This window comes from Megalobrama amblycephala, linkage group LG22, assembly GCF_018812025.1.
Source record: "Megalobrama amblycephala isolate DHTTF-2021 linkage group LG22, ASM1881202v1, whole genome shotgun sequence".
In the NCBI taxonomy this organism is placed as follows: Eukaryota; Metazoa; Chordata; class Actinopteri; order Cypriniformes; family Xenocyprididae; genus Megalobrama; species Megalobrama amblycephala.
The window spans coordinates 22,715,764-22,736,424 of NC_063065.1; the positions used below are offsets into that span (position 1 = coordinate 22,715,764).

Genomic DNA, 20,661 nt, shown 5'->3' on the forward strand with positions numbered 1-20,661 from the left:
GACGAGAAGTCCCCAGCACGGGTCCCTGGGACAGGAACCAAGGCTTTTTCCACATGACCAGAGCACGAAGGCATCGCCGCGTGACTTTGATCATGCGAAAAGGATTTCCCCTCGGAGAAAACCCCTTGGTCCTGAGCCACCACTGTAAGGGTCTCATGTGCAGGAGGCCAAAAGTAATGACGTTGGACGCAGCTGCCATCAGACCCAACAGTCTCTGAAACTGTTTTACAGTGAGTGACTGGCCTAGCTTCACCCCATTCACGGCCCCGAGAATGGAATTCACACGAGCAGGGGACAGTTGCGCCTGCATCGTGGTGGAATCCCAGATTACTCCTAAATAGTTTGCAACCTGACTCGGGACCAGCACACTCTTTTTGGCGTTGAGCCTCAGCCCAAGCCTTTTCATGTGCGACAGAACAACATCTCGATGTTGAACTGCCAACTGTTCTGTTTGAGCTAGTATCAACCAGTCGTCGATATAGTTCAGCACGCGGATGCCCTGGAGTCTCAGCGGAGCCAGAGCTGCATCCACGCACTTCGTGAACGTGCGGGGTGATAGCGATAGGCCGAAAGGAAGAACCCTGTATTGGTAAGCTTCGCCCCCGAAAGCAAACCTGAGGAACTTCCTGTGAGAAGGATGGATGGATACATGAAAGTATGCGTCTTTCAGATCTATCGCCACAAACCAGTCCTCGGACCTGATCTGGGGAATGATCTGTTTGAGTGTAAGCATTTTGAACTTCAACTTCTTTACAGCTCGATTTAACACACGTAGATCTATGATCGGACGCAACCCTCCATCCTTCTTTGGAACAGTGAAGTAGCGGCTGTAAAAGCCCGACATTTTGCTGGGAGGAGGAACCCTTTCTATAGCTCCTTTTTGCAAAAGCGTCGTAACCTCTTGTTCCATCACCAGAGACTGCTCTGGGGTTACCACTGTGGGAAGCACCCCATTGAACCTGGGCGGTGTAGAACCGAACTGAATTTTGTAACCCTGTTCTATTATGAGCAGTACCCACTTCGAAATGTTTGGGAGACGTTTCCATTCTTCCACATATTCTACTAAGGGAACCAGTCTCTCGAGACTGGTCTCTGGTGTTTTTTGAGCACTTGGCTCGTCTATCTGACGCGGCGCACCGGCAGACAGACGAATCAAGCGCCAACCGACCCTCCTCGGAGGATCGGTGGAGACCGCTGCGCCCTGACGCACACTGGGTGGCAGGGTTGGCAAGACGGTCCCCTGAGGGCACCGAGGAGGACCCGATATCCGAATCCTCTCGGAGGGGGCTGCCCTCGAGAGATCCTGCACTAATAATGTCAGGACCTCTTTTTTGAAGCCTTCCGGGAGATAATGACGGTCCTCAGATCCGTCCTACCTCCGGAAGGCTTCGCCTGTGTCGCCCGGCCCGGTCCCCATGATTTTTGTGGGGGAGCACGGGAGGCGACACTGGCCTTCTGTTGCGCTCTGTGCGCTGAGGAGCTGGCTGTCGGCCGAGGCTGCTCCCGCCCAGCAGCCTCGGGGGGGTGAGAGCGGCGGGGAAGAATTTTCTGGAAGGCCGCTGACTGCTTGCGTGTCTCCTGAAACCTGTCGACGACAGTTGTAACTGCGTCGCCGAACAGGCCAGCAGGAGACAGCGGCGCATCCATCAAGACATTCTTATCTTTATCCTTGATGTCTGATAAATTGAGCCATAAGTGCCTCTCCGTGGCCACCAGGGCTGCCATAGAACGGCCTATTGATTTGGCCGTCTCCTTGGTGGCCCGGAGAGCTAGATCTGTCGCCTTACGGATCTCTTGGATTGCATCGAATGTCGCTTCCCCACTCTCATCTATCTCCCCCAGCAGATCAGCTTGGTATGCCTGCAAGATTGACATTGTATGCAGGCACGCCGCCGCCTGACCCGCTGCCGAATAAGCCTTGCCCACCAAATTAGATGTTATTTTTAAGGGCTTGGTGGGCAATGTCGGGTCCTGAGGGACGATGCAGACTCGGGCGAGAGATAGCTCGCAAGCGTCTCCTCTACCCGAGGCATCGCCCCATAGCCGTGGTGCTTCAGCCCCGTGATGTTGCTATATAAAGACGTTTGGGGGCTGATAACACGATATTGGACAGGTCTCCTCCACGACCTCGACACCTCAGTGTGGAGGTCGGGGAAGAACGGCAGACCCCGACGCTGGGGTAGTGACCGTGCGGGAAGGAATCTTTCATCCAACTTGCTTTTGGGTCTATTTTCATGTTTTTCCGCGGGCCAGTCAATATTTAGCTTTTCAACTGCCCTGGTCACTACTTCCAGCAGCTCCTCATAAGCTGGGGATGAGGATGGCGGTTCCTCATCCCCTTCGACACCCTCCACATCAACCCCCTCGGAGGAAGATATATTGAGTGTCTGTGTCTCCCTCCGGGGGGAAGAAACCGCAGCGCGTGCTTCCACCGCCAGAGGAGAGACACTGGGTCCGGCAGGTAAGGGGAGCGATAAGGCTGGGCCCGTCTCTCCCCCCTCTGCCAGATCCATTTGTGAACCCCACGAGTGCAGACCGCGCCGAGCCTCAGCAGCGGCGGGACCGGACCCGCGGGGAACACTCGCCGCGGCGCCCTCCTCGAAGAGCGCCCGGCGTGAACGCAGCACTCTGAGAGTGAGCCTTTCGCAGTGCACACAGACAGCTCCCTCGAGAGCTGCCTGTGCGTGCTCAACTCCCAGGCATCTGACACACATCTCGTGTGTATCCCCGTCCGTGATGAAGCGAGGACAGGGATGAACACACTTCGTAAACTGCTGCTTTCTCTCTGCCATAATATATATATATATGTCTTTTTATGTTGTGCTTGGAAGCTCTTGTCCTCAGACAAAGAGATCACTGTGTAATATAATTTGGACAGACAACAATAAATAAGACAGACAAGATACAGATAGCGCTTGCTGAAGACAACAGAAGCTAGCGTTCTTTGTTCCGGGTATGCTTTATAGTTTCCTGGTCCGTGACGTCACCCGCCTCTGACGTCACGTTTTCTCATTGGTTGGATACAGAGGTGCTTCACGAACACAAAATGCAGAGGGTTCCCATTGCGTCATTGGACGTAGCGTCGATGTTCCCACGAAAGGGAACTGAGATGGCAAAAAGCGCATCCTGTTTTCTTTATTTCGCAAAAGCACAATGTTGTGTTTTTAGTGTGAGTGTATATAAGTAAACTTTGCAGTATCGAATAATGTCTTACTCATATCTGTAAATTACGGAGTAAGCCTATTTAAGTTATTTCTGCTGGTAAGGAAACAGTTGAAGTGATCGCGCCGGCGCCTCGCGTGCGCACTCAACTTATTCATTGCAAACTTGACATTCGCAGACTGTTCATTATCAAAATAAAATACCGTCAGCCAAAAACATATAAAAATTACACTGCTCATTTTACATAGCCTACTCCATAGTATCCTATCTGTGCCGTTCAGCGTGACCACCGCTGAAACTGGTCCTGCCAAACACATTTTTGCTCATGTGAAGAGGATGATTTTTTTCGTTGATATTGAAACGGGAGTGAAGTACAAATCCTATTTGACATAATAAATAAAAGTAAAGCATCCACATACATTGCTAATATGGAAACATTTGAATTCGTGCCGAACGAGAGGCTGCTTGAGAACACCGGTTTTTACTTTCAGTGCCTCAAATTAATTCGTTTGGGCTTGTTTGTACAATCGGCCCTATCGGTCGATTTTACATTGATTAAAATTGGGGTCAGATTATACTGTGTGAGAGGTTTGGAGTGTTTAAAAAATGAGACAGACAACAGAAATGGATAAAAGGTGTATTTACAATATTCAATGGAACTTAAAACAACACAATAAAACTAGAAAACTTTAGGCCGTTTAAAAGCAGGGAGTCCATTTACACCATACCATAGAACAGTCCTTAAGAATCCTAGTGTGCTGAAAGTCCCAATGTGCAAGTGAGCAATGTCCACCGGTGTATATACAAAATCCTGAAAGTGATAATCCAATGAAAAGTGATGTAGTTGGCTGGAAAGGTAAGTCCATAAAATTAAACTCCACAGTCCAGCTCGCAGGTGATTATGTTTGTAATGGGCGGGCTGACTGTTTGCCATGCTGCCTCCTTTATGCTGGCCTACTTCCTTATTCCTGTCATGTGATCAGTCACATGACAGGCAGACCCAGACTCATTTAAAGACATACACACATTAAAATAAGTAAGAGGAATAAAATGGACTAAAACACATGTAAACCAATTAAAACTCTATTATACATAAAATCATTGTAATAAATAGAGCGGTAAAACATGTATTTTATGGGACAGTGTCACATGTTTATAGCTACTTATAAGTTTCTATTCTTGTTCTGTATAAGTATATTATATAGGCTATTTTATGTAGGCCTATATTATATATTTTAGTATTCTTATGCTTGGTTTGACTTGGTTTGGTCGCGTCAATTAAAAAATGTCGTTCTTTTAAAAAAAATTGACAGCCACTGCTTTATATGTTGCGTATGTGTCGGAAAACACAAAACACGGCATGGACCACTTTTGGTCTTATGAGAGGGGGATCCCCCAAATGAGGTGCCGGATCAGATTTCGGAGGTTTCGGCTTGTCCCGGCACAACTTAAGGTCTACCTGCCACTGTTCAGTCAAATCAAATCTGTTATTTGGCTTTCAGTGACATGCTTTTTAATTATGAAAGCTGCAGTCCGTAACTTTTGGAGCTCTAGCGGTAAATAAACTAAACTGCAGGCGTCTTGGTACTGCAGGTACTGTACTCCGCAGCGGTGCCAACTCGAACCAGTCTAATAGTCCCAATATAAACTCTTATTAGGTGTGTAGTAGTGATTCAGGATAAGACAAAAACACAGTTTGGAAAATGGATTCATGATGTTGGCTACTCACCGATTATATAAATTTGGTAGCCTACATTTTAAATAGGCTACAAAAAGTTACTGATTTAATATTACTAATAATAATAATAAGAAGAAAACACAGATGTGAATTATACACATTATTATTATTAATACAGAATAATTATCAGCATACTTTCAATAAAGACATTTATCCTTTTTGTGTTTGTGTGTGTGTTTGGGGGGCGGTAAAGGACCTGGATAATGGATAGGGGGCGCTGGCCCAAAAAAGGTTGAGAACCACTGCTCTACACAAACGACTGCACCTCTAAAGACCCCTCTGTCAAGCTCCTGAAGTTTGCGGATGACATCACACTGATCGGCCTCATCCAGGACGGTGACGAGTCTGCTTACAGACTGGAGGTTGAACAGCTGGCCGTCTGGTGCAGTCTTAACAACCTGGAGCTCAACACGCTCAAGACAGTGGAGATGATCGTGGACTTCAGGAGAAACCCCCCTGCTCTTCCCCCACTCACCATCATGAACAGCACTTTGACTGCAGTGGAGTCATTCAGGTTCCTGGGCACCACCATCTCCCAGGACCTGAAGTGGGACAACCACATCGAGTCCATTGTGAAAAAGGCCCAGCAGAGGTTGTACTTCCTTCGCCAGCTGAGGAAGTTCAACCTACCACAGGAGCTGCTGAAACAGTTCTACTCTGCCATCATCGAATCCATCCTCTGCACTTCAATTACCGTCTGGTTCAGCTCAGCTACCAAATCTGACCTCAGAAGACTACAGAGGGTAGTCCGGTCTGCTGAGCGAATCATTGGCACAACCCTCCCCACTCTCCAAGAACTGTACTTATCCAGAGTGAGAAAAAGGGCAAAGAAGATCACTCTGGACCCCTCACATCCAGCACACTCCCTCTTTGAACTGTTGCCATCCGGTCGACGCTACAGAGCCCTGAGCACCAGAACGACCAGACACAGGAACAGTTTCTTCCCTCAAGCAATCCATCTCATGAACACTTGACAAACACGGAACACACAACACTATTACACATTATTTACTTAAAACACTTATTTATATCTCAATTTGCACACATAATTGTACATACAATTGTCTATAATATATATTGTCTTTTGCTTTTTTTGCTCTTTGTCTATCTTGTGAATTTGTATATTATTATTTTATTCTTTTTATTATGTGTCTTGTCTTGTCGCTGTTACTCTGTTGCACTGTGGAGCTTCTGTCACTAAAACAAATTCCTAGTATGTGTAAACAACATACCTGGCAATAAAGCTCTTTCTGATTCTGATTCTGATTCATTTTATTGTCATTCAGTATTTCTGTATATGATATGACAATGTTATAATATTATCTTTGTCAAATAAATCTTATAAAACTTAATTTTTCATATTAAACAAAGGACAGGCCTCGTTAGATCAGTGTTAGGGTGAAATCACAGTGTTTTGTGCTCGAACTATATTGAGGGGAGGGGCGTGTTGCGCCTTGTGACGCGGTGCTGGTTTCTCTCAGGTCCTGTAAACAAATGTAAAAGTCCTCCTACTAACACACTCATCTACCATTCTTTATCATCGTTTGATAGAGTTGTGTTAAACATGTCTGGAAGAGGCAAAGGCGGTAAAGGGCTCGGAAAAGGAGGCGCCAAGCGTCACCGTAAAGTTCTGCGCGATAACATCCAGGGAATCACCAAACCCGCCATCCGTCGTCTCGCTCGCCGTGGCGGTGTCAAGCGCATCTCCGGTCTGATCTACGAGGAGACCCGCGGAGTGTTGAAGGTGTTTCTGGAGAACGTCATCCGCGATGCCGTCACCTACACCGAGCACGCCAAGAGAAAGACCGTGACCGCCATGGATGTTGTGTACGCGCTGAAGCGACAGGGACGCACTCTGTACGGCTTCGGAGGATAAACTTCTGAAACCAGGAACAACTACACAAACCCAACGGCTCTTTTAAGAGCCACCCACTCTCTCACATAAAGAGCCATATATGAATTTAGTTGATAAAATGCTTTGTTTCTTGGATTCAGAGAAAATGTTTGTAAATATCAACTATTTCACAGTAAAATATCGGGATTAGTAATAACTTTTCTTTTAGTTCTCTTTAATGATGATACCCAGAATATGTTGGTTTAAGTGGCGCACAAAAGACCTTTTCTAATATTCACACAATGTTTAAACGATATAACTAACTTTAAATTAGATCAGAATGGGACTAAAGTTAGCAGATATGAAAATGCAGAAAACATTAACGAAACTAGTGTTTGTTTTACACAAATGGTCTTTTGTTTATTATTCGTGTATAGTTTCAACAGATTCATGAATCAATGAAGTCTCGAGGAAAAACTGTTTTTAAAGGATGTCTGACTGATAATGGTCTCTTTCCTCCAACACTCCCTCAATGGGTCTAAAGGGCTTTTAAAATCACACGATGGTTCACAATATTTGTCTAGAATCGCTTATTTTCTCAAACTAATAATAAAAAGAGCGGGAAACGAAACAAAGGACACAGTCAGGGTGTAGTTCAAACTTTGAGCGGTTGGCGGCGGCGCATGTGATTGGCTCTCATTCCGCTCGTGATGCTTTGAGTTGTCCAATGAAATACGAGTTTATGGGTTTGGCTTTTTAAAAGAGGCGATCAGAGAGTTTGTGTATCTCTTAGAAAATTAGCATAGGGCGGTGAATAAATATCTCTGTGTCTCTTCTGTCCTCACATTGCTTTGAGAAGTTTGTGTTCAAAAAGCATCATGCCTGAACCAGCAAAGTCCGCGCCTAAGAAGGGCTCCAAGAAGGCCGTCACGAAGACCGCCGGTAAGGGAGGAAAGAAGCGCAAGAGGTCCAGGAAGGAGAGCTACGCTATCTACGTCTACAAAGTCCTGAAGCAGGTTCATCCTGACACCGGCATCTCTTCCAAGGCGATGGGCATCATGAACTCTTTCGTCAACGACATCTTCGAGCGCATCGCCGGTGAGTCGTCTCGTCTCGCTCACTACAACAAGCGCTCCACCATCACTTCTAGAGAGATCCAGACCGCCGTGCGTCTGCTGCTGCCCGGAGAGCTGGCCAAACACGCCGTGTCCGAGGGCACCAAGGCCGTCACCAAGTACACCAGCTCCAAGTAGAGATTCAACCGAGACTCTCAGCGACCCAAAGGCTCTTTTAAGAGCCACCCAACTTCTCCTTAAAGAGCTTCTGTTTGTAGAATCTGTTTAGAACTAAATGTGATTTGGAAAAAATGAGTTGGAAATGGGTGGACTTTCTAAACTCTCATGATTGTAACTTCATGCACGTCTAATCCAAGGTAAACTATGGCTGTTTGGAATGACGTGGATAAAGGAACATAGTTTACAGTTTTACCCATCTTCTCCTTAAAGAGTTTGTTGTTTGTAGAATCTGTTTAAAACTAAATGTGATGTATCAAAAAATCGAGTTGGAAATCGTGTACTTCTATTGCTGTTAAAGCACTTCAAAACTTGAGCTCATTAGTAACTGTTTCTACATCATCAGAAATCTGCATATTAATTGAGATCAAGTTTACTATATGCATTTACAAAGCATGTGATTATAAGGTTCATTACTGTAGACAGGAGCATTTGGGTCTAGTTAAGTTGACTTCTGATTGATTTTAATAGTCTACACTAGTAAAGTTTAGTGATATTCACTTGTCAGGAGGGTGTTTTTACAATAAAGTCTAATATTTTAGTCTTTGGATTTCTCATTGTCAGTTTATTATGGACTAATGCCCTGCAGCTGTCTGAAAATGTTTATTAAAAAAGTATCTTTCAAATGATCTGTCAAATGATGGTGACTGAAGCATTTAAGACTGAAGGACAATAATGAGAACTGAATATTACTGGATTATGATGCTAACTGAAAAAAATTAAGTTGTCAAATATTGGTGACAATATGGCATATAGAGATTTATGAGCAATTTTATGTAGGCTGGTCATTTCTGACCTGCAACACAAGTGTGACTTTGTGCCATTTTGTACCAAATAAAATAATTTCAAAACAAGCTTCCTAGTTACACATTAAAGCACATTAGTGTGAACAATTGTAAAGAATATATTAAAATTTCATTCAATTTTGCCAAAATTACCATTAAATGTTTTTTTTTTTTTTTTTTTTTTTCAGTCAACAATTGAGGTGCATAAGTTCAGAGTAATGAGGCCTGCAATCAGCCAGATCCAAAAAAGAAATACAAAACCTGTGCTAATCGAAAGAAAATAAGCTTAAAAAAAGATTGAATCCAATATTTAGAGATAATAAAGTGAACTGAGAGACATACAAGCAATTTTAAAAGGTCATCATTTTTGACCCGAACACCAAATTAGGCAAAGGGTTTTGATCACCGCACAAGAGTTAAAGAGGTTGTTCATGGATGAGATGCAGCAGATAGAGAAAGAAAATCAAGTGTCCAGCACACATGAGAACGGTTTAACCAAACTGAAAGACCGCATGCATGCTGGACACTTGATGATGTTTTTCTTTTACTATCTGCTCCATCTCATCCACAAGAAAATCCATTAAAAAAATGTTTGTAAAGAAGTTCATATGTAGTAATAACTTATGGCAGCAGATGAGGATCACGGTACAGATCCAGACACACTGGACACATCCCCAGATAAAAAAGTTATGTTTCCAAACGTTCTGTTTTGGTTGTGGGAATGGTGAGTTGAAATGTTCTAAACTGTGGAAATGTCCAGTTTGCTTAACATTGCTGGAACGTTATCTTAAGGTTAGCATAACGTTCCTGCAATGTTCTTTTGACCTTCATTTTATTCTTTTGATCTACATTTTATTAACACAACATTCAAAGAACGTTTATTTGGAACATTCCAAGAATGTTAAAATGTCCACATTCATTAATGTTAAATGTTATTTTATGGTTGGAATAATGTTCCTGCACTAGGGGTGTAACAAGATTTCTAGTGGAGTTGCTTCAATTGTAAACTATTGTAAACATCTGCTCTGCTCATCCAGCAAGAGTTCGCACACAGTGCAGCAGGAATCACAGTTCTCTGATCATGTGACGAGAGTAAGGCAAGATCACTGATCACAGTATTGCCCAACTGAGCCAAAGCATCTTATAAATGTCTCATCTTATGGAGTGCACGCTCAGCCACTTTTAAATTTCAAAGCGAAAGTAAAACACAAGCTCCCTGATGCGTGCAAAATACATACAATAGCATGTCTCCCAATATCAAACCTATCTTAGGCAGTTGTAACCACCTCTTAGCTCTGATCTCTGTTCGCACTTTGTACATTGAGAGAGTACCTTGATTATAGTTGCACTTATTGTTTGCACTTAATAAGACTAACTTTGTTTTTGATATTTATACTTTTTTTTATTTATTTCTGTGTTCAATTTATGGAAAAGAGTTCAATTAGGTCACACACAGCCTCAATCAGAAGTTCTGGAAGCTCATAATTCATGTACAGTAAGGTCTGAAGAGACTCATGTGAAATCATACAGAAGATAGACAGAAGATATACAGAAGATTTTTTTTTTTTTTTTTAGGTAAACTAACCCTTTAATGGCGATTATTACTCTTGAGCCAAGCAATTAACAAACAGCCCAACTGGATATGTATACATACAACAACACATTCGCACTAGACACAAACAAACCAACTGGAAAGTCTTAAAAACATACCTAAATAACTGAAACATCTGTCAACTAAAATGGTGTGTTTGATCCGGATTGGAGTTAAACTCTGCAGGACAGTAGCCCTCCAGCCGCAGGGTTGGACACCCCTGTTCTACCATAAAATGAGCTGCGTGAAACTCTGCAAGAAAATATCTAGTTAAAATTGCAAAGATGTAGTCAACTAAACATAATAATATCAGTTTTACAAGTAAATATTAACATTGTCACATTTATTTATTTATTATTGACCAGTACAGGGAGCCCAGTTTACATTGAGACACCATTCATTGTCAATACTGTGGATAATACTTATTTTATACCCATGTCTCAGGAGATACAACTCATCAAATCCAAAGTACATCAAATATTTCAAAAATTCCTTTGGATATGTTTTACTTAAATCCAGATGATATATAAAAAATGACATTGCATGTTTAATGTGGACATTTTATCGTTCTTGTAATGTTCCATATAAACGTTCTTTGAATGTTGTATTGTTAATGAAATTTGGTGGAGAATGTTGCAGGAATATTATGCTAAGCTTAAAATAACGTTTTGCTAACGTGAGAAAGTGTACATAACCATATATATGCCAAAGCAATTTGCTTTTTCACATCTTTGTTCACATTCATTGTGGTGAAGTCCAATTTCACATAAGAAATGTATTAATAAACGGTTATGTAGACTCTCCCCAACCTTAAATTTATTTATTTATTATCAGATTAAATGCCATTAGTTAAAGGTGCTCTAAGCGATCCTGGGTGGAGTAACTTCCTGTTGACGTTCGAAGTGTTGTCAAACAAAACAGAGGCTAGCTAGACCCTCCCTCCTCCTCCTCCTCCTCCTCCCCTTCCCCTCCGTGCTTCCTGAAACAGTCATGGAACGCGCATTTAAAATCATTCTTGTCGGTTATTGGCTGGAGCATGTTTATTATGTTTCGTGGTCCAGGCTGCACCAGTTTGTTTTTATTGCCATTTTCGGAGATTGTGGCGACTACAGAGACCGCGTTTTTTTACAGTGTGTTCAGGGAACAGGCAGGTAGCGGATAGTGAGGAGATGTTTGCTGTATGTGACAAAAAATGTTTTGGCCTAAAAACATTGTGACATCGCTTAGAGCACCTTTAAATAAAGTAGGCTTTTTGTGTGATTGTAGTGCAAGGACAGAGAGAGGAAAATGGAGAGAGAGAGGACAGAGAGAGAGAGAGAGAGAGAGAGAGAGAGAGAGAGAGAGAGAGAGAACAAGAAGAACCAGGTGAGAAAATGGACAGATACTGAAGATTGTTAAAGAGGAAAAGCAGAGGCAGAGGGGAAAACCCATTCAATCTGCAGTATAATTTTACATGCATTTTATGGATGCTGTGTGTTTTTCCCCCATATTAAATGCTTTCCAGAAGTACACTTACACATAACCAATTTTTTAAAGGTGCCATAGAAAAATTGAAAAATTGAAAATTGAATTTACCTTGGCATAGCTGAATAACAAGAGTTCAGTACATGGAAATGACATACAGTGAGTCTCAAACACCATTGTTTCCTCCTCCTTATATAAATCTCATTTGTTAAAAAGACCTCAGAAGAACAGGCGAATCTCAACATAACACCGACTGTTACGTAACATTAATATACATTAATATGTACGCCCACAATATTTGCATATGCCGGCCCATGTTCAAGGCATTACACAAGCCAGTATTAACGTCTGGATCTGTGCACAGCTGAATAATCAGACTAGGTAAGCAAGCAAGGACAACAGCGAAAAATGGCAGATGGAGCGATAATAACTGACATGATCCATGATAACATGATATTTTTAGTGATATTTGTAAATTGTCTTTCTAAATGTTTCGTTAGCATGTTGCTAAATGTACTGTTAAATGTGGTTAAAGTTATCATCATTTCTTACTGTATTCATAGAGACAAGACTGTCATTATTTTCATTTTTTAAACACTTGCAGTCTGTATAATTCATAAACACAACTTCATTCTTTATAAATCTCTCTCCAACAGTGTGTAATGTTAGCTTTAGCCACGGAGCACTATCAAACTCATTCAGAATCAAATGTATACATCCAAATAAATACCATACTTACGTGATTAGACATGCTGCATGACGAACACTTTGTAAAGATCCATTTTGAGGGTTATATTAGCTGTGTGAACTTTGTTTATGCTGTTTAAGGCAAGCGCTAGCTCCGTGGGTGGGGAGCATGAGAATTTAAAGGGGCCGCAGCCTGAATCGGCGCATATTTAAGTGATGCCCCAAAATAGGCAGTTAAAAAAATGAATAAAAAAAATAAAAAAATCTATGGGGTATTTTGAGCTGAAACTTCACAGACACATTCAGGGGACACCTTAGACTTATATTACATCTTTTGAAAACATGTTCTACAGCACCTTTAACAAAAATTGGTTTGAGCAGTTTAACCCTCTGGAGTCTGAGGCTGATTTGGGGCCTGGAGAAGTTTTGACATGCCCTGACATTTGTGCTTTTTTCAGTTGTTCATAAACATATTAATGACAAAAGTGTCATTAGACTGTATTCAGCACAAACTAGGTTACCATAATATGTGAGGAACATGTATGTACATGTTTTTGTTTTTGAAGGAATAACGTTTATGCGTGGTTATTGAAAAAACAAAAAACTTAAGTCACTGAAATAAGGCCAAAAAAATTATATTAAATCTGTGTTCACAAGACTTCTGGGTATTGGAGATTGTAGACTAGAGTTTTTGCTTCAAAATTATGTAAAAATTATCCTTCCTACTCCTTCATATAAAACAATAGAGAGATTTAAATTTTCTAAAACATCTTTGGTCAAGAAACACAGTATGCATGGAGGCATGAATCATCATGAATAATGGGTGATTCTCACCTGAGAAGACAAAAGAATTGCATAAAGAGCTCTAATGAGCTGCATAAATAATGAGCTCTTTCAGACAGGTAGGCTGTGAAAAACCCCTCTGTGATCATGTCTCAAGCTCATCATGGTGTAAATCAAACATACAGAAAAAAACAGCAACACTGTGAAATATTATTACAATTTAAAATAATGGTATTCTATTATAGTCTTTAAAATATAATGTATTTCTGTGATGCAAAGTGTCTGAACAATTATGTTACCTCTATGGCATTTCATATAGGCTTTTAGCTTAAAAGCATGCACATTTGGAGAAATATTGATGGATTCTCATATGTTTATGTCAATTTTCTATACAGAGGAGTAATTATTCAATATTTACTGTCATCACTATGAGTGCTGGATACTGTGTTTTCAATTCATACTTGCAGCCGGAGGGCGCTCTGTGCACCTTTTAGTCCACAAATGCCTGAGCACTAAAGAAGAATAGGCAATCCAGGAACTAACTGAACTAACAGAGGCCAGAGATCACTAACTATGGCTATTCAAAACACTTTTCAAGACAATAAATACACGATTGAGACGATGTATGCATGTATTGACTGAATTTGCGTCTGAATAGCGCTCCCTCCGTGGGCGTGGCCGCATTAGCGGGTAATGAGCTGAATCTCGGATTTCTGACATGGCTCTCTTTTCATACAGATTACATAAACACAGAATGTTTGTTTTCGATTTGACTTACACGATTTAAAACCTGACATTTCAACATTTTTTTAGACATAAGTCTAATTTTTTGTGTGATTAGTATTCATTAAGTTACAGTTCATTTTCTGAGAACTATCAGATTGGACTTTGTTCAGAGGGAGACGAGAGATCACGCATCATGTTAGTTTTATTTATTTTGCAAAAAGCACAACATTTTGTTTTTACTCTGAGTGTACACAAATAAAAGAAGTTATTCAACAGATTAAAATGGTGTATAGCTCTTAATTGTATGTGCAACATTGACGGAGTATTCTGAGTCTCTTTCACACTGGTAAGAAAAAAACCGCGGTGGTATCGCCGGCGATACCTCAGACCTCAGAGTGTTAAATGGTTGGAGTACTCTGTAGTGCGAAACTCCGCATTTTGCTTCTCTTGTCATCTGTATGGAAGGCAGAACATTAGCAACAATAAAGATGCCCTAAGTAGCTCTGGGTTTTCAATTTGGAAGAGGGCTTTGGAATCCTTTCGGGAGCATGAGAATTCTGCCCTCCATACGTTTACCATCACATGTTGGCAGAGTTTTAAAAGCACGGAAACTCAAGGGGATGTAATTGAGCAGCTGAAAATGGCTAGTGCAGCAGAGATATCAGAGAGGCACCAATACCTTCATCGCATTGTGGCAGTAACCACCTTTTTAGGAAAGCAAGGCATCCCGTTCCATGGGCATGATGAGCAGGAGTCTAGCCAAAATCAAGGCAGCTTTATTGAAAGTTATGAAGCTCCTCAAACAATTTGACCCATTTTTACAAAAATATACTCCGCCTTCTCATACCACACACCTCTCTCATTTCTCCCAAAAAGAAATGATAAATAGCATTTCACAAGAGATCACAGAAGACATCATCAAGCAAATGAAGATCTCAGAGATGTACTCTGTGATGGCAGATAAAGCTAAAGACAGACACACTGAGCAGCTTGCTGTCTGTGTGTGTTTTGTTACACAAGAGGGTTCAGTGCGAGAGTGTTTCCTTGGGTTGCAGAAACTTCAGAGCTTTGATGCACAGTCCATTGCAGATGCAATAGAGGAAGTGCTACAGATGCACAGTTTGGGTGATCTTATGTGTGTAGCACAAGCCTACGATGGTGCATCTGTCATGAGTGGAGCAGTGGGGGGTCAAGTCAAGTCACCTTTATTTATATAGCACTTTTTACAATGCAGATTGTGTCAAAGCAGCTTTACAGTGACAACTGTATATAATTATAATTTTGGCTGCACAGCAGCTCTTAAAGAAAATGGTGTCAATGCAGGCAGATCAAAGCACTGTTGAATATCAAATGTCAAGTGTCCCCAACTAAGCAAGCCAAAGGTGACAGTGGCAAGGAACCCAAACTCCAACAGGTGACATCAGGTGGCAAACAGGTGTTAAAATGGAGAAAAAAAAAAAAAAAAAAAAAAAAAAAAAATGGGATAAACCAGGCTTAGTCGGGGGCCAGTTCTCCTCTGGTGAACAGTGCTTTGTTACGATTCAGGTCACTATCATATGTCCGATAGGATCGCAACATTCAAAGTATTTATTCCAGTTCAGTCCAGCTGAGGATCGAATTCATCATGGCGGGGTGTCCAAGCCCGCTTCAGAGAGCAACACCCTTAGCTCAACCTTGTCCTATGCCACACGTGCAAAGCTATACCTGAAGCTACTGCATTCTTTGAATTACTGGAGAATGTGTACACATTTTTCAGTAGTTCCCTTGTGAATCACAAGTTTGTAGAAATCCAGAAACAACTTGGATTAAATCCATGTGAACTTGTACAGCTCTCCACAACAAGATGGGCATGCCAATTGAAGTCTGCCAATGCACTCCTGAGCAACCTTCCTGTCATTTTAACATATCTCAGGACCATGAACACACCCATGGCCCTATGGGATCAAGTCAAAGCTCTGCAAGCCAAAGACACTCTACATTTTTTCAGTAAACAAAACAAAAACAAAAATGAAAAAAAAACAACAACAAAGGGTCGTTTTTTTGTCGTTTCTGCTTATTTCATTTCAAATTGGAAAACAAACTATCAAAATGTACATGGACCATGCTTTAATGTTTAACTAGGAAGCTTGTTTTGAAATGCTTTTATTTTGTACAAAATGGCACTAAGTCACACTAGTGTTCCAGGTCAAAAATGACCGGCTTTCTCAAAATGCTATAAACCTCTCAATATGCTATATTATCACTAATGTTTGTCAACCAGATTTCTTTCATTGAGCATCATAATAGCTGCTCCAGTAATATTCAGTTCTCATTATTGTCCTTCAGTCTTAGATGCTTCAGTCATCATTTGACAAGTTAGTTGGAAGATATTTCTTAAAAAAAAAAAAAACATTTTCAGACAGCTGCAGGGCATTAGTCCATAATAAGCTGACAATGACAAATCCAAAGACTGAAAGATTTATCAGACTTTATTGTAGAAACACCCTCCTGACAAGTGAATTTCACTAAAATAATATTACTATGAGAATCAGACAATGAGAATCAGAAGTCAACTTAAGTAGGCCCAAATGCTCCCATCTACAGTAATGAACTTCATGCATTTACAAAGCATGTGATTATAAAGTAAACCTGATCCCCATTAATATGCAGATTTCTCATGATGGAGCAAGTGTTATTAATGAGCTCAAGCTTGAAGTGCTTTAACAGCAATAAAAGTACACAATTTGTAACAACATTTGAGGGCTAAAATTGAGATTTCAGCTGTGCATTTAAATTAATTTGTCCAAAACTGTAAACTATTTTCCTTTATCCACGTCATTCTAAACAGCCATAGTTTATCTGGATTATCCCCCCCCCATTACAGAAACGTCCACTTTTCAATATGATATTTGAACAATGAAACCTTCTTGAGCCATCAATGTGGCAATATTTGTTTTTTAATTAATTATAAAAATTCCAAACACCACAGAAGTGCTCGTCCCCACAGTCATGTACAGGGAAAGTGCTTTATTTTGAGCTCAGAAACAGGTTTTTCTACCATTTCAAATACAATAATGTATACATAACTATCAAATATATCATGTAAATGACATAAAAAAAAAACAAATGCCAAATAAATATTATTAAATATATAATGAATGTAGTGGTCCCCTGGTGTTGTGTCACTGGTGTTACCTTTAACAAAAATCTCTTATTTTGAAATAAATAATCACACTGATGACATCACTTGACTTCCTTCTTCCTATTTCCTGAAGATCCATGAAGAAAGGCCGATGGAAAGTCCACTATCTCTTTTCAGTTATCAGAAATTTGAATTAGAAAATCATAATTTCATATGAAGCTTTTAGTTGAAGTCACTGGTGTGACCTACTTTATTGCTAGGTAATTAAAAAAAAAAAAAACTAGAGTACAAATGGATTAAATTACTTGATTTAGTGAATATATCATGACTGACAACATGTGGTTTGACACCTTGCAGCAGCCATTTTGTAAAATGCATTTTTCATTAAAAATGTCACTGGTGTTACCCATTTATAGATAAACTTTATTTAAAGCTATTCATTTAGTTCTTTTGCATAAAATAGCACTAAGATTACATGATTATAACTTTTCTTTCTCATTGTTAATCCTCCTTTGGTTAGAAATGGCTAAATTAAGGATATATGGCTAAATTCAGTGCAGCGCCTTTACGGACAGCATATTTTACAGACAGTTTTAAAATGTTTTTTTTTATGATCTTTTACTGACTGCTTTCACTAAGTGTCAATGATAAGTCTTGTATTGTACACCAAATGTAAAAATTTAGTCCAATCTACTTAATTATAGTTGAAAAATTAAGGATCTTTGGTCTTATGTATACGTCACTGGTGATTCATTGTGTCACTGGTGTTACTGTTTTTTGTCTGTCACATTAAATAAAATGTGTCATATGTGACAATTTTACATCCATAAATTCTGCTACACTCAAGAATTAAGATTTAAAGGATTGCATCATTACTTTTTTATAACTGTTTTTCAAATATTTCCATTGTTATAGCAAACACATGGTTGCGCAATTGAATTATCATCATTCAATCACACTTTTAACTAACCTGATTAAAATAAATAACACATAATCTCCTTATTTTTTGCATTATCATTATTATTCTGTAACTCGGACTGCATGTGCTGGAAAAATTGAAAAATAACATTTCATAAAAACATTTGAAAATGCCAGAGAAGTAAAGTAACACCAGTGACAAAAAAAGGGGACATGCAGTCTTTAAATAAATGTACAAAAAAATAAAAAATCATTAAGCTGTCATTTATGTGTATTCAAAAAAGTCTAAGACAACATTATTATATTACACTAAGTTTAAAAGTTAAAAAAAAGAAATACATTTTAAGACATTTTGTCATACCAAAAGTGGACGTTTCTGTAGAATGACCCTAGAACAGGTCTCTGAACAAGGACGAAAACTAGCTTTGGATTAGACGTGCATGAAGTTACAATCTTGAGAGTTTAGAAAGTCCACCTATTTCCAACTCATTTTTTCCATACATCACATTTAGTTCTAAACAAATTCTACAAACAGAAGCTCTTTAAGGAGAAGTTGGGTGGCTCTTAAAAGAGCCTCTGGGTCGCTGAGAGTCTCGGTTGAATCTCTACTTGGAGCTGGTGTACTTGGTGACGGCCTTGGTGCCCTCGGACACGGCGTGTTTGGCCAGCTCTCCGGGCAGCAGCAGACGCACGGCGGTCTGGATCTCTCTAGAAGTGATGGTGGAGCGCTTGTTGTAGTGAGCGAGACGAGACGACTCACCGGCGATGCGCTCGAAGATGTCGTTGACGAAAGAGTTCATGATGCCCATCGCCTTGGAAGAGATGCCGGTGTCAGGATGAACCTGCTTCAGGACTTTGTAGACGTAGATAGCGTAGCTCTCCTTCCTGGACCTCTTGCGCTTCTTTCCTCCCTTACCGGCGGTCTTCGTGACGGCCTTCTTGGAGCCCTTCTTAGGCGCGGACTTTGCTGGTTCAGGCATGATGCTTTTTGAACACAAACTTCACAAAGCAATATGAGGACAGAAGCGACACAGAGATATTTATTCACCGCCCTATGCTAATTTTCAAAGAGATACACAAACTCTCTGATCGCCTCTTTTAATAGGCCAAACCCATAAACTCGTATTTCATTGGACAACTCAAAGCATCACGAGCGGAATGAGAGCCAATCACATGCGCCGCCGCCAACCGCTCAAAGTTTGAACTACACCCTGACTGTTTCGTTTCGTTTCCCGCTCTTTTTATTATTAGTTTGAGAAAATAAGCGATTCTAGACAAATATTGTGAAACATCGTGTAATTTTAAAAGCCTCTTTAGACCCATTGAGGGAGTGTTGGAGGAAAGAGACCATTATCTGTCAGACATCCTTTAAAAGCAGTTTTTCCTCGAGACTTCATTGATTCACGAAACTGTTGAAACTACACGAATAATAAACAAAAGCCCATTTGTGTAAAACAAATACCAGTTTCGTTAATGTTTTCTGCATTTTGAACTCTGAAAACTTCAGTCCCATTCTGATCTAATTTAAAGTTAGTTATATCTTTAAACGTTGTGTAATATTAGAAAAGGTCTTTTGTGCGCCACTTAAACCAACATATTCTGGGTATCATCATTAAAGAGAACTAAAAGAAAAGTTATTACTAATCCGGATATTTTACTGTGAAATAGTTTATATTTAGTAACATTTTCTCTGAATCCAAGAAACAAAGGTAAAATTTTCAATAAAAAAAAAAAAAAAAAAAAAAAAAAACTTTTATCAACTAAACTTCAGACTCTTTAATGTGAGAGAGTGGGTGGCTCTTGAAAAGAGCCGTTGGGTTGGTGTAGTTGTTCCTGGTTTCAGAAGTTTATCCTCCGAAGCCGTACAGAGTGCGTCCCTGTCGCTTCAGCGCGTACACAACATCCATGGCGGTCACGGTCTTTCTCTTGGCGTGCTCGGTGTAGGTGACGGCATCGCGGATGACGTTCTCCAGAAACACCTTCAACACTCCGCGGGTCTCCTCGTAGATCAGACCGGAGATGCGCTTGACACCGCCACGGCGAGCGAGACGACGGATGGCGGGTTTGGTGATTCCCTGGATGTTATCGCGCAGAACTTTACGGTGACGCTTGGCGCCTCCTTTTCCGAGCCCTTTACCGCCTTTGCCTCTTCCAGACATGTTTAACACAACTCTATCTAAGCGATGATAAAGAATGGATAGACGAGTGTTGTTAGTAGGAGGACTTTTACAGTTGCTTACAGGACCTGAGAGAAACCAGCACCGCGTCACAAGGCGCAACACGCCCCTCCCCTCAATATAGTTCCGAGCACAAAACACTGTGATTTCAGCCTAACACTGATCTAACGAGGCCTGTGCTTTGTTTAGTATGAAAAATTAAGTTTTATAAGATTTATTTGACAAAGATAATATTATAACATTGTCATATCATATACAGAGATACTGAAAGACAATAAAATGTGACAGTTTAGTATATTTATTAGACAGTTCAGATATATGTGCAGAATATAAATGATTTCAGGCCTCTGGGATTTAAACTGTAAGGTCTCTTAGCTGAATCT

General features: G+C 40.5%; 3 protein-coding genes and 1 gene segment (V, D, J or C); 2 read left to right on the forward strand and 2 right to left on the reverse strand.

Moving 5' to 3' along the window:
- The window catches only part of LOC125258304, a 725,453-nt gene that overhangs the window by 266,538 nt on the left and 438,254 nt on the right, over nucleotides 1-20,661 (reverse strand).
- LOC125258325 overlaps nucleotides 1-20,661 on the forward strand; it is a 116,476-nt gene that overhangs the window by 48,459 nt on the left and 47,356 nt on the right.
- On the forward strand, nucleotides 7,571-8,049 carry LOC125258326 (histone H2B). Its single transcript, XM_048175227.1, has one exon. The coding sequence runs from the start codon at nucleotides 7,613-7,615 to the stop codon at nucleotides 7,985-7,987; it is 375 nt and encodes a 124-aa protein (XP_048031184.1). The 5' UTR covers nucleotides 7,571-7,612; the 3' UTR covers nucleotides 7,988-8,049.
- LOC125258328 (histone H2B) lies at nucleotides 18,652-19,127 on the reverse strand. The gene has a single exon (XM_048175229.1). It carries the CDS (start codon nucleotides 19,079-19,081, stop codon nucleotides 18,707-18,709), a length of 375 nt encoding a protein of 124 aa, XP_048031186.1. The 5' UTR covers nucleotides 19,082-19,127; the 3' UTR covers nucleotides 18,652-18,706.